This window comes from Rutilus rutilus (genome assembly GCF_951802725.1).
Source record: "Rutilus rutilus genome assembly, chromosome: 3".
In the NCBI taxonomy this organism is placed as follows: Eukaryota; Metazoa; Chordata; class Actinopteri; order Cypriniformes; family Leuciscidae; genus Rutilus; species Rutilus rutilus.
In genome coordinates this window covers 29,996,482-30,010,498 of record NC_140211.1, presented here as the reverse complement: position 1 = coordinate 30,010,498, position 14,017 = coordinate 29,996,482, and the positions used below count along the sequence as shown (strand labels likewise).

General features: G+C 38.2%; 1 protein-coding gene across 5 annotated transcripts in view; it reads right to left on the bottom strand.

The window, feature by feature from the left end:
• Window positions 1-14,017, bottom strand: part of phkb (phosphorylase kinase, beta) — a 71,573-nt gene that overhangs the window by 30,335 nt on the left and 27,221 nt on the right. For all 5 annotated transcript variants that reach the window (XM_084403615.1, XM_084403614.1, XM_084403616.1 and 2 more), the window contains 7 exons: window positions 13,151-13,214; window positions 9,647-9,742; window positions 8,320-8,517; window positions 4,132-4,189; window positions 2,445-2,522; window positions 1,320-1,478; window positions 492-586 (listed from right to left, as the gene is read on the bottom strand). In XM_084403615.1, coding sequence (XP_084259741.1) covers window positions 492-586; window positions 1,320-1,478; window positions 2,445-2,522; window positions 4,132-4,189; window positions 8,320-8,517; window positions 9,647-9,742; window positions 13,151-13,214 — 748 coding nt within the window. The remainder of the gene's footprint in view (window positions 1-491; window positions 587-1,319; window positions 1,479-2,444; window positions 2,523-4,131; window positions 4,190-8,319; window positions 8,518-9,646; window positions 9,743-13,150; window positions 13,215-14,017) is intronic.

The window sequence follows — 14,017 nt, the reverse complement described above, 5'->3', positions numbered from 1 at the left end:
AGATTTACCAGCAGGGTTGTGTGTTAATAAAGTTGTAATGTGCTTTTTACTAGATAGGCTACACTGATGAAAATGTTTGTTTGTTTTTCATTTGCATGTGCATTTTTCAACCCGTTCCACTTTTTGCCAGGGCTCCGACACAAACCCTGAGTGAAACTGGATTGAGCAGATGCTGTATTAAAAAGCGATACTGCAGACTGTTTACAGAGATAGATGAGGGAGTACTGTTCTAGCTATGAAACAGCAGGTGTCCGTAGGTTTCTCTTATCAAGAACAGTGTGATCTGTCTCAGCACTAACAGATCTGCTAAGAATGGATCTGCAAAACAAGTCAGCTGTAGGGGACTGATACGGAGATGTGAAGAAAAGCCTAAAACAAATTATGCATGAGGCTCTGAGAGAGATTAAATACACAGGCAATTCATATGTGTGTTTACAGGATAGATTTTAGTATTCGCGTAGTTGGCTGAAGAGAGACGAGATGCAGCTCACCTGATTGGAGTATCGCATGCTGACGTTCCTCTGATCCTCTCGGGGCACATAGCGATGGATGGGGTCGATGTCCTTTGGGCTGATCAAACCATCCACTGAACAGCAAACACAGAACGGGAACCAATTACTGTTTTTCAGTTCACATAAGCTTTGAAACAAATCTCTGCATTTTTAACCCAGACAAGGTTTTCGATTTAAAAACAAGCCCTTAGCATAGATTACTAATATCTCTGCCGGTCTGGATTTTACTGCAACGCATACACATGAATCATTGCTTACAATATGAATCACTCTGGGTGTGCAGCATGGTAATAACATTGCTGAAAATACAATCTTTTTTGTGGGGAAAATCATGTTAATAGTTAATAGGGATCGTTATTAGACTTAGAATTTATTTGCAGAAAATCAAACTTGATGTGGCACGATCAGTCAAGAGCTATGGTGGAGGAGAAGATTAATGAATAATGACTTCCATTTCCTGTCTGTTTCTCACAAAAATGGCCTCGGAAAACTTGAAAAGTAGTGCACAAGTCACCAAAAGGACATGAAGTTGAATAAATAATGCTAATCATTTTTCACACAACCACTGTGATTCATAAAAAACATTTGTTGACCTCTATTAATATGGTCCCAATATTATTTAGTTTGGTTCATAAACCATTTTGTCCACAGCTTTCAGAGGGATCCCAGTGGTTTCGGCTCTCGCAAATGGCATAAAGTCACTGCATGAATAAATAAAACAATATCTATGTAAACTCTCTCAGTTTAGATGTCTGTGGTGTGTGAAGCAGCCCTGACCCCTGGGCTCTGGATGGATCTGAAACTCACCCAGCAGCTTAGCGATGTTATACAGGGCCTGTCCCCAGAGGAACAGCATCCCATCACGCCCCGAGTTGCTGGGGAAGCGCTTCTGGCTGCCATGTTTCTTCTGTTCAGCCTCTACAAAGTCTGCTGGCACGTAGAAATACTTGGGAATAACAGCATGCCCTGTGGAGAATCAAATTAGACAAAATTCAAAGAGTCCCAGGGTGTCTTCTGTACATACATGAGACAGTTCTGATTTCTGAAGGATCATGTGACACTGGAGTAATGATGCCGAAAATGCAGCTTTGCCATCACAGGAATACATTACATTTTAATATATATTAACATAGAAAACTCTTATTTTAAACCACAAACTTTTTGAACAGTAGTGTATAGTAACAGGTGTGGAACTTTTGGAACTTTTTTTGTTTGCCAGAGAAGAAATAAAAGCATTAACTGGCCAATTTGCATGGAATGTAAAACACATATTCAGTGCAACAGCAGCACAACTTGCTTGCGTGATTTTGCTCAGAAAATGTACTAATGTTACTGCTATTCATATTGGATGTCAGTTCTGTTATTTAGATATTGCTAATGACTATTTACTTAATAAATATGTAAAAAAAGATGAAGAGATAAATCCACGCAGAAAAAAAGCAGAAAAAAGGCTGTCAGCATAATCCAGCCTAGCTGTAAATTCACCTTTTCTCTGTCAAGCATAATTTAGTCGACTAAGCCAAGCTCTCATCTATATTGGTGAGGCCCACTGTAAGCAAATGAAAAGAGCTGAACTAGTTATTAAGTTGCTTATTGTGGTTATACTTCTGAAGAGTGCTGGTCTGAAGAACTGTCAGACAGCATGAGAGATGTTTTTTTGTCTGCCTGTGGGGAATCGACGGTGTTCTGGTCTGTTTAAATAATGAGCATCTCCTCTGTTGTGCACTTGACTGAGACGCGTCTAAGGAAATCACGCAGCGAGGGAAAGATGAATACGAAAGGACCACTCTAATAAAGAGTAATGGGAAAATAACACTCATTGGCAGCGGCTGGAGGACAGTGGCAGGCAAGCAGAGTCCATCACAACGTGACATGCTTTGACAGTTTGTCCTAAAAGATGCACGTATGCATGTGTGTGTGTCCAGAAGTTACCCTCAAAAGACTGGAAGATGACAGCCTGTAGCAGTTCCTCGTACTCTTTGACTTGAGCAGGATTTCCTCTAAACACACCTGAACAAAAGGTAGACAAAAGAGAAATTACAAAACACTCCATCCCCATCCTCCAGGTAATACTGCTCAGAGACGGGACAATCATACAGGTGGCTCTGATTTCAGCAAGCTCAGCATTTACATGCAACACTCTAAAAACGTTTGCAAAATTTACAGAAAAAGTGTGTAAAAAAGCGACAGTAAAAACCTTTTAATTGATTAACTGTAAGTAATAGTTTAACATCGCAATGTAAAATACTGTCCAATTCATGGCTTTTGCAAAGAAAAACTATGAACTACCATATTCATGGTGAAAAACAGTAAAAAGACATTCCCAATTTTTAGTTTCTTCTTTCTGTAGTCAGTAATGTACATTAGGGAGTTTTGCATTACACTCTCTTAAATGAATGTTTATTGATTTTTTTTGTGTCATGTGTGCTACCCTGATGATGTTTTGTCTTTGTGCGAATGACCCAGTAGGTCGTTTATACACGAGTAATGGCCATGTTTTATGGACAGGCAACTTACAATGAACTGTGATTTATCATGTGGCTTTCTGTGGTACCATCTGTGTTATTATGGTGAGTATTAGTACAAAAGCAGGTATTGGTACTTAAAGGGTTAGTTCACCCAAAAATGAAAATTCTGTCAGTAATTACTCACCCTCATGTTGTTCCAACCATGTAAGTCTTTCGTTCATCTTCGGAACACAAATTAAGATATTTTTGATGAAATCTGACAGAATTTTGACTCCTCCATAGGCTTCCAGTGTGACCGAAACCGGCCCAGAATAGTTATTAAAACATCGTTAAAATAGTCCAAGTAACTACAGTGGCACTACATTAAGTTTATCATGCGACGAGAATACTTTTTGTGCGCAAAAACAAACAAAAATAACGACTTTATTCCACTTTTCATTTCCTTCTCTCTAGGCCTCGTAGTGTGTTTGCGCTGCGCGTCTGTGTTGCACGTCATCACGCAACACACACATGACCGGCGTCGGCCAATAGTGAGCCTACGTGGTGACGTGTAACACAGACGCGCTGCGCAAAAACACTACGCAAACCAACTAGACATCCAGAGAGAAGGAAATGAATAGTGGAATAAAGTCGTTATTTTTGTTTGTTTTTGCGCACAAAAAGTATTCTCGTCGCTTGATATACTTAAGATTGAGCCACTGGAGTCACTTGGACTATATTAACGATCTCTTTAATAACTTTTCTGGGCCAGCAAGTTTCGGTCACACTGGAAGCCTATGGAGGAGTGAAACATGGCTCAGATTTCATCAAAAATATCTTAATTTGTGTTCCGAAGATGAACGAAGGTCTTACGCGGTTGGAACAACATGAGGGTGAGTAATTACTGACAGAATTTTCATTTTTGGGTGAACTAACCCTTTAAAGTAGACTGGTATATTAACGTTACATCACCTAATGAAATATACAGTTTTAAACTGCAAAATATACAGGCACCGATATGCAATATCTGACAATACAGCTGACATTTTTTTACTGTAAATTTAACAGTGAAACATAAACCATGCTATTATATGCACAATCCAATACAATCCAATACAATCCAATACAAAATATTATTATAGAGCCTACAATTTTTTATCCATGAATCTTACCGTCAATCATCATATAGATGAAAAAAATGGGAAACTCGCACTCAATCCCATCAAAGAGCTGAAAAACATCACAGGGCAGAGTATAAGACACCAGCTGCATGAGGAGCCATTACTTAAACAAATCATGTAATTATTCAAGAACATGATACCTGTTCAAACCTGTTATTGTTAACTGTGCAAGGTAAATATGTACATGAATTCCTCAATCTGCCTGCGTGCAATATGCAAAAAAATTGTACAAATGAAATGAGCAAACAAAAATAAATAAAGATCCCACATTATTAAATGACCAGTACATTTGGAGTGCCAAACAACCCGTAATTTGACTGACTTTGACTGCAATATGTTACCTGCAGCAAAATGCAGATATATAATATAGAAGCCCTTCAAAACATTGAGAGGAAATGCCAGACAACCTCTGTTTTCCAGTTACGATAGTTCAGGAAAACAGAAAACAATTATGTTGAAGTAAAGTATAGCAGTCAAGCAGAAACTCCATTAAAAAGCCATAGTGCTCCGTCTCTGTTTCCCAAGAGCAGAGCCATGAATCACTTGGGTTTGAAATTAAAACCAACTCACATGTAGAGATGGGTTGTGAGTGTGAAAATGCAATAATTAATTCAAATTATGTGACTGCAGCTTGTTTTATTAAATTCATTTAGAAGTATAAGTCAACATTTAAGTGCCTATAGACGCTGTGTTAAAATTAAAGCCTTTCCTCTCAAAGAGGAATTTAAAATTAGGGCTACATGTGCACATGTGTGGGCAGATTGAGTTTACTTGGGGAGTAATCCATCAAAAACATTTGTATCGATATCAAACCAAATAAACAGGGATTAACCAACAATTTTGTGTGGGCATATTTGTGCCCATTGAGCATTCTGATGTTGTTTTATTCCGCTCAATCATACCACATTTAGCAACCCACTTTTTCAGGGTGCAATTAAAACTTAAAGCTCATGCATTCACAATATTCTCACTATTCATGACATGAAACGTTCGTAATACAATTCCGTGATCCTCTTTTCATCGCTGCCAATTATATGACAACCTCAATTCGAATGATCTGTCTTTAGAAAAGGAAATCTTGTGAGCTGCTTAAGAGGTACAAAATCTAAAGCACACTTTGATGGCTGACGGGGAACAAAATGTCTCTCAACCTTTCCCAAATGTAATTAAGACTTCTCTATCTCCGCTAGCAATCTCGCAAGACAATTGCTGTGGTATTAGGAGATAAGAGTGAGAGATTAGGATGTAATGAAATAAAGACTGTTAATTGGACTGGTCTCGCATCATTGGCATATCGCATAAAAGCTGTTTCAGGGCAAAAATAGGGTTACTTGTATAGACATTTTCTAAAACTGAGAGAAAAATAACTAAATTAATCTACTTTCTAACTAACAGTTTAAAATCATTTGATTTAAAGGACCATTTTTCAAGACTTAAACGTGGCTTCTTAACTCTAGTTGCGCCAAAAGCCTAACATTAAACCCTAAAAGACTCAAAATAAAATCTCAATCTTTTTTTCTCAATATCAATTTCTATAACTAACCAGAGAGAGAGAGAGAGAGAGAGAGAGAGAGAGAGAGAGAGAGAGAGAGAGAGAGAGAGAGAGAGAGAGAGAGAGAGAGAGAGAGAGAGAGAGAGAGAGGCAGACATATTAAATAAATGTCTCCTGGGTGGGAAAGAGCAGATACTGAGGCCTACTCACAGTAAACAGAAGGAGTCTCAGGGGTCTTTGGCTTCACTTACTACAATTACTTAGTGAGACTATATCATTCACCAGAGGAAATTCAGTCACTATGAGACATTCAGGCTTGAAATCCTCTGTCATCATAACTTGGTTATGGGTTCAACAGAATGGAAACTCCAACCAGGCAGAAGAGTTTGTATTTGTCTGAACATGACAGGCTGATAACATAAAGATATCAAGAACATAATTCATAGCACAATGATTTAATGTATCTTAAAACATAATAAAAACATAAAATGGCATTACATTCCCTTATAAGAAATTGACTACTACACAAACAAAAATACTGTGCACAGGGAACATGGGATACCAGTACTATTTTTAAAAACAACATCCAAACAAGCGTATATCAGGCCTGTCTAGTGGCTGCTTTTTGAGAGGTTTTGAGACCTCTCCAGCAAACCATCTTGTTTAAGCAGTTTTTTTATTTTTATAAAAGTGGGCAGATCGTAATACAATGGTACTAAATGATTAGCGGAATCATATACTATCACATCTATTTCTTTGACAGTTCTACAAAAGTACACCACCGTTCAAAAGTTTGGGGCCGGTAATATATCTTTTTTTAAATTTAAGAAGTCTCTTATGCTCAACAAGCTTTAATTAATTTATCAGTAAAAACTGTAATATTGTGAAATATTGCAGTTTAAAATAACTGTTTTTTACAATCCCATTTACAGAAAAATGTGGACATTTTGTAAAATGCAATAAAATCAAAGATATGCATTTTGGTCTTTTTTTTTGTTTGTTTTTTTAAACAAAAGTACAAAGGAAAGTTTTCAATGTTTTCACTGACCAACTTAATTGTAATTGATGGCTACAACCTTTTTGGCCAGTCTTGCCTGATACAAGACAGTTGCTCAACAGTCTGTGGTCATCGATTCTCCTTATCATGATGTGTCATATATTTTCAATAAGAGACAGATCTGGACAACAGGGATGTTAGTCAAGCACATCCCTTCTACGGTGTAGAGTGTCTAGAAACCACTGTTTTAGAAATGTGCAGAATGAAGCCTGCCATTGTCTTGCTTCCAAGGAAAGATGCCATCTTGATGGCAAAAATGTCTCTGTACAATCCCAATATACGCCTCCACGTCATTGTTACCTTCACACATTTGCAAGTGAACCCTCATTCCATGACAGATGTTTGCTTTTGCATCAACCGCTGATAAAAGTCTGGATGGCCCCTTTTGTCTTTGGGACTGAGAATTCCAAAAATTGGTGAGCCTTGATCCATCTTTGCTTGCAAAGACTGAGCCTTTAGTGGATGCTCCTTTTATACCCAAACATGATACCATCACCTATTACAATTTCACCTGCAAATTGTGGACTGTTTCAAAACAGTTTAACTTGGATATTCTATAATCTTTTCACTTTTATTTTGCCTCTGTCCCAACGTTTTTGGAGTGTGTTGCAACCATCAAAATCAAAATGTGTTTAGGCTATATTTATCAAATACAATTAATTTGGCCACTGAAAACATTTCTCTTTGTTCTTCTTTAAGAGAATTAACACCCAGATTCTTGATTTTATTGCATTTTACTAAATGTCCCAACTTATCTGGAATTGGCGTTGTTCATTTTTATTTAAATGTAATTTATTCCTGTGATGGCAAATCTGAATTTTCAGCATCATTACTCCAGTCTTCAGTGTCACATGATCCTTCAGAAATCATTCTAATATGCTGATTGATGCTCAAGAAACATTTCTGTTATTATCAATGTTGAAAATGGTTGTGCTGCTTAATATTTTTGTGAAAACCTTCATGAAAAAAGTTCAAATGAAAAGCATTTATTTTAAATAATAATGAAAGTATTCATTTAATAAAAAAAAATAAAAAAAACTTACTGACCCCAAACTTTTGAATGATAGTGTACATAAAGGAATAGCTTGGTGCAGCCATAGTTTCACAGCCTACAACACATGAGAATACCATGGCACTTTCTTGTTTGGGTGAATTAAGTAATTAGGTTAATGTACTGTATTGATGGAGCATTTGGCCTGACTAAGAGTCCTTTTCTTTTTTCTTCTCATTTCTTTCTACTTGTGGGAGGTCAGCTCTGGCAGCTGATGTGATGATAGCTGCGGGTTAAATCTCCCCCTTTCAGATTTCAGATTCAGACACAGCGTGTTTCCAGGCTAATTCTGGACTTAATATCCTCACGGTCCAACCCAATCAAATTGGATTTACCCACAGCCCTCGTATTCTCCTGAGAGATGAATAAATAAACAAATCTGCACCAGATTAAAAGATGCGTATAAAAATGCCTGAGTGCCATTTATTAGATCTGTCGCTAACCTTTATAGCAAAATCTCTGTTTCTCAAATAAAAGGGCTAAACCTGAGGCTAGTCATAACTCATCCCAAATATGGGTGAAAAGACTCCTTTCCTTCCATTTCTTTTTCATTTCAGCTCATATACTAACCACACTCACCTTCATCTCAGCAGGTTTGTAGTGCCTGCGGTTCTTGTCTTCATTGGTCGTTCTGTAGCCGTCCCGTAAGAAGCGCTTGAAGCCATACTTGCCCTTCAGTTTGCGGACTATCTTGTCCAGAGTCTGGGAATATAGAGCATCATCATCCACGGCGAACGCTGGGTAGCTGATGCAGGGCAGGAGGGCCGAATCAGTGTTCTAGATGATAAGAGCACTTGCATTAGAAACAGACATTGAGCGACTCACTGCTCCTCTATTGAATTTGCCTTCCATCAGGAAATATCGAGGGAACCCAGGGTTAAGTGACCACTCTCTTCCTGAGAATGGGCTATTTTTCTACATTAGCCTCTGCAGTTTTAATAACACATTAGTCAGATTCATGAAGAAGCTTTAATACATGCGATACATAACCCTATACACTTCAAGCCACAGAATAGAACAACCTCACTCAACTTACAAGGGAAGAACATTTTTGCATAATACACTGCCTTCATTTGGCTTAATTATGCTAATTTACCTGTTCTTTGACAGATATCACTTTGTTCTCCATTTAATTTAGCACAGAGAAGAATGTGAACTATGCAATGCTAATGGATATAGCGAAGGACGGGAAGGACAATCTTTGAGTTGATGGATGCAGCTTTATCTACAGATGCTATTATAGGGGTCATATCACAAGAAATTAAATTTTTCTTGACAATTCGAATTAAAAGAGTTTGATATACTATGAAAACATAGTACATGTACTAGTTTCAGTATAAAAGAAACCTTTATCAAAACTAAGTTTTAAAAATACTTGGATTTCTTAAGTAGGAAAGCAAATGCATTAACGTACACCTCACTCCATCAAAACACCCTCTCCTTCAATCCTCCCGGCTTCAGAAGACACATCCCATCTACCTGCAGAATAATATCTATCTTCCTTAATGTCAGATCAATGGTGTAGCACATTCCAGCAAGGCAAAGAGCTTTTCTAAACCATTTAGTGCTGCGCTAAGCTAGTATGCTAAATTGTTAGCTTGCTAACTGGAGGTTAGGCTTGCCCCTAAAAGGTCTCAGCAAAAGGAATGGCTTTTGAACTCTGTTACTCATTTCATATGCAAAGAGGCTGTTTACATTGACATTTATAGGCATAGTAGTACACTTCTAAGGTGGGGAATGGTTATGAAAAACTAAATTACAAATGTTTTTCATGCAAGAAACCTAGACTATCAGTACAGTAAATGGACCTCAGAAAAGAAAAAAAAAAATCCTTAAAAAAGTATGATACGACCCCTTGAATAATGGATCAGTAGTTTGTATATGCAGAGTATGCTAAATAACTCACATGGGAACGAGACTCCCTCGGCAAGAGAGAGCACAGAGTCTGTCTGTTCCTGTTATGAGCATCCAGATCCACAAAAATGACTGACCAGGAGCATCCCTGCAGGGCAGAAGGAAAACAAACATCACAAATCAAACATTATAATGACCTTCTCTTAAAGGGTGGAATTCAGCAGTGACGGTTACAGGTGATAACAGGACTACAAACACTACAGACACTAATCAAGATTTGCTTAAACATGTCATATTGGAAAGGTAAAGGTCCATGTCAGTCCTGCAAGGTGTCTCCCAAAATCAAACCAATCCTCCTTTCCATAAAACCACATAATCATTCTGCTCATATGCAGCATTTACCAAATTTACCATCAGATTTCAGAGATTACTTTGGGTTGAGGTGTGTCACAGCAACAGTCCCACATCGGTGCCTGAAAAACCTTGAAACCACCAACCTCACTATCCCCAAATGAGATTCACAATATAAACTTAGCTGGAAGGCACAGTCTACACCAGCCTAGACAGTGAGTGCCACACACTTTTAAAAACACAAAAACACACACACACACACAAACACACACACACACACACACAGAGTCTATATATATATATCAGTATTCTTAGTCTTATAGCAGCTTCTTAGTGATCAAGGGCCATCCAATCAGAACAAACTATTTCTTCTCTGCTTTCTCTACATTCCTCTCACACCACTCCATTTAAACTGAGAGCAATTTCGCTTCTGCCTGCCTAGACCGATTATACAACAAGCACCATTTTGTGGCACATTTAGCTCATCTAGAGAAGCTAACAAAGAAACAAAATGCTCATACGAGCTTCTGAACCAACAATTTATATGCTGAGAGGAATTGTAATGTAAATGACTGTGAAGAGTGTGAGAATGGGAGGCGTGCCAGTGATATGTAGACTCCAGCAGAACATGCCATCATCTACTGAGTGAGATAAGAGCTGACTTTAGCTAACCTTGGACATTTAGCACTAAACAATGTAAATCTAAGTGTGGATGTATGTCTATATATAGATACATATCTGTAACATTTTATTGCACAAAACTATAATTTTCATTGTGTGCAATTTTTTGGACAATATTAAAAATGCTCATTTGTGTTCCAAACCCAAAGATGAACAAAAGTCTGCATAGGTTTGTAAAAACATGAGGGTGATTAACTGATGACTGACTTTTTTATTTTTTAATAAAAATCAATAGCCGCTTTCCGACCGGAGGAACCTTTTCACAGTTCCTAGAACTATTGGCTAAAGTACCCGGATGTCGGCGTGTTCGCACCGCAGGAACTAGGAACGATTTTAGTTCTAGGAACTCCATTTGGAGGAACTAATTTAGGTCCTACTTTAGAGTAGGGTCTAAACCAGCACTATAGGAACTACCCGTGACGTTAGTGTACGCTGATTGACCGAACGCACGCGGAGCACCAGCACCCGCCATTTTTAAAACAGCTAGAATGTAAACACACAGATTATAGCCTTTATATTTACTCCAGAAACTATCTATACAAACATGGAAACAGTGATAGATGGGTCTCTAAACCTTTATGCTGAAGAGAAAATCCAACGCAACTTTGAGGGGACCAAGCCAAACATGATTATGTTTATCTGCCCAGCTAGCAACACTGGACATCAACCACACGGCGTAGGCTAATAACCTTTTTTTCATATACTGTCTACTTTCTATAACAGTTCTATCTAATAACATATTAAACAGTACTGTTAGACAGATCGCTAACTAATAAACACAGAGAATGCGAGCATTGTTTGCTCTGGCGTTCTCAGCGCCGCCAAAATAAAGGTTCGTTGCGCCGTCAAAATAAAAGTCACCGTGCTTGCGTCACTCCCTTACCCCTCCTACCAGTTCCTATGGCCACTTGGCCAGTGCGAACGCAAACAGCAAAACTGAGTTTGGGGGAGAGTAGTTCTTAGAACTGCTTGGAAGTGGACAGTTCCTAGAACTAAGTTCCTGTAACTACTTGGTCGGAAAGCGGCTCATGTGGGTGAATAAAAAAACAAAAAATAAAAAATAAACTTCTTGGTGTAGTTTTTAGCATGCTGAAATTTGCTGTGAGACATTTAGCATTCTAAAAACAGAATGCTGTCAGCACGTTAAATATATATTTATATGTGCATATATAAATCACCTCTCTAAACGATGTTGGTAGTTGGATGACTAGTTGATCATCCAGCCCATCCTTAAATCTAACCAAGAGAATTTGTAAAATGGTTTCAAAATGATGGTGCTTTAATTAAAATCAGAAACCTGAGCAATATGTAGCTTAACATATGGTGTTTAAGATCTACCTGCTTTTATCCTGCTCTGACAGCTCCTGTTCCAAAGAAACACATGAAAGCGCCAGCTCTGCAGTCCACGCTGAGAGTTAGTTGAGGAAATGGAGCGTGAGAGCCATCATTAATAACATAACCCATGTGATGACACAGCACGCCTCCCATCCAACTGAGAGACACATGGCAAAGCCAGCCATTTGAGTCCTCCATTAATTCAAAACAACACTGTCTACAGCAGTCACTTCCATAAAGTCATTTCATACCACAACATGTTTCCTGCTAATGACAGAACACAGAGAGCCACATTAGGCAGAAAAAGGCAAACTTGGCAAAAGGTCAAAACAACAAAACTGAAGTGTCCAAATAACTAGACCATATTTCTAAATCTGGTCTGTTCTTCTATTAAACTGAGAAACAACAAAGGTTACCAATGACTTAATAATCTAATCCGAAGGGCCTTCATCTGTGTGTGGAGGGGGGAGGGGGATGGAGGGGGGTCCAAAATGGATGCACTTTGAGGATGTTATCACTGTTCCAGTCCATTACCAAATATAATGGATGTGGCCCACTGCCATCTTGATTTTCCCTCAACACCAAAACAAATTAATCCCACTAATGACCACTCCAAAAAGAAAAGAGAACCAAAATCAGATAGAAGGAAGAAGTATTCGCCATCCATTAAAGTTGGAATTCTGACAAAACAGATAGCTCAAATACAATCTGACCCAATAATCTTGATCACTTTGTTTCGATTCTCCCTTTGCTTTGGACACATTTATGCAAGGAATTACATCCCTATGCAGGAGCAGACACATTTATTATTATAAAGATGAAGAGAGCTGTTAGTACATTGCGTCCTTTAGCTGTTTTTAACCACTAAAATGCTTTTATGGACATTAAAAAGTTCCTCAAAAAGCATTCATTATTCCTTGATTAAAGAAGCAGTTCATCAAACAATGTAAACTATGTAATTCTGTAGACTTTATTATAGTTTCTGTAGTTTGACAGCCACTGGTCACCAAACCATTTTGTTGAAAAAGATCAGTTTAGACAATCTGCAAAACACCTCCTGTTGTGTTCCACAGAAGAAAGATAATTATACAGGTTTCAAATGACATTAGGGGAGAAAATGATGACAGAATTTAGATTTTTGTGTGAACTAGGCCTATCCCATTAAGCAGCCAAAAGACATCAGCAATACCTGATTTCCAAACAGGTTGAATCCATTGATGGCTTCCAGAGCTGCTTTGGCTAGTCCCAATGAGCTAGAAGAGAATAGAACAGATTCACAGTAACATTGAGCACCTCCGTTTTAAGACAAATGAATATTGCACTGGCAATATTTGAGAACTTTTCCCAAACAGAGAACTAAGCTCTCATTAAATACAGTTCTGTTCCAGGTGCCTACTTCCAAAGCTGTTTTCATCCATGAAAGACTCCTTTGAGGTTAAACAAAGCTAATCATTTCTGTCATTTTTGCTTCTTCAGCCACTCACTCTTGTGAAGAATACGATTAGAGTACACGATTAGAGCTAGGGGTGCTGAGCAATAAATAAATAAATAAATAAAAACGCCCAATTGCTCTCTGTGAGGAAAAATCAATAGTGAAAATGCAGAAAACGAGCAAACTGAAAGGCATTGGGGGTAATTCTAAATTGAAAAGAACATGGTAGAATCCAGGTCTGGTCCGTGTGTCCCTCCCCAACCAAACCATCAGCTATGATTACAATCAAGGTTAAGGCATTATTGATTTTCTGCTTGGATAGAAAGCAAATGGGCTCAGTCCCAGATATATTGGTAAAATCTGACAATAGCCGCTTTTCCACCGTCGTGCCAAACTGTTCTCTTTGCTTAACCGTTTCATTCTGTGCCGATCAGGAACAGCCAGTACGGTACGGTACCAACACAGTACGGATGGTTTCCACTGTGGGGCTGATAACAGCCACTCTTTGGAATGTAATAGAAATGCGCCAGTCTTTGCCTCGGTAACACAGAGATGTAAACAGTGACTGCATTACGTTGAATGATCAGATATTTCTTTTAATTTTAGGATTAATTTGTGTTTACT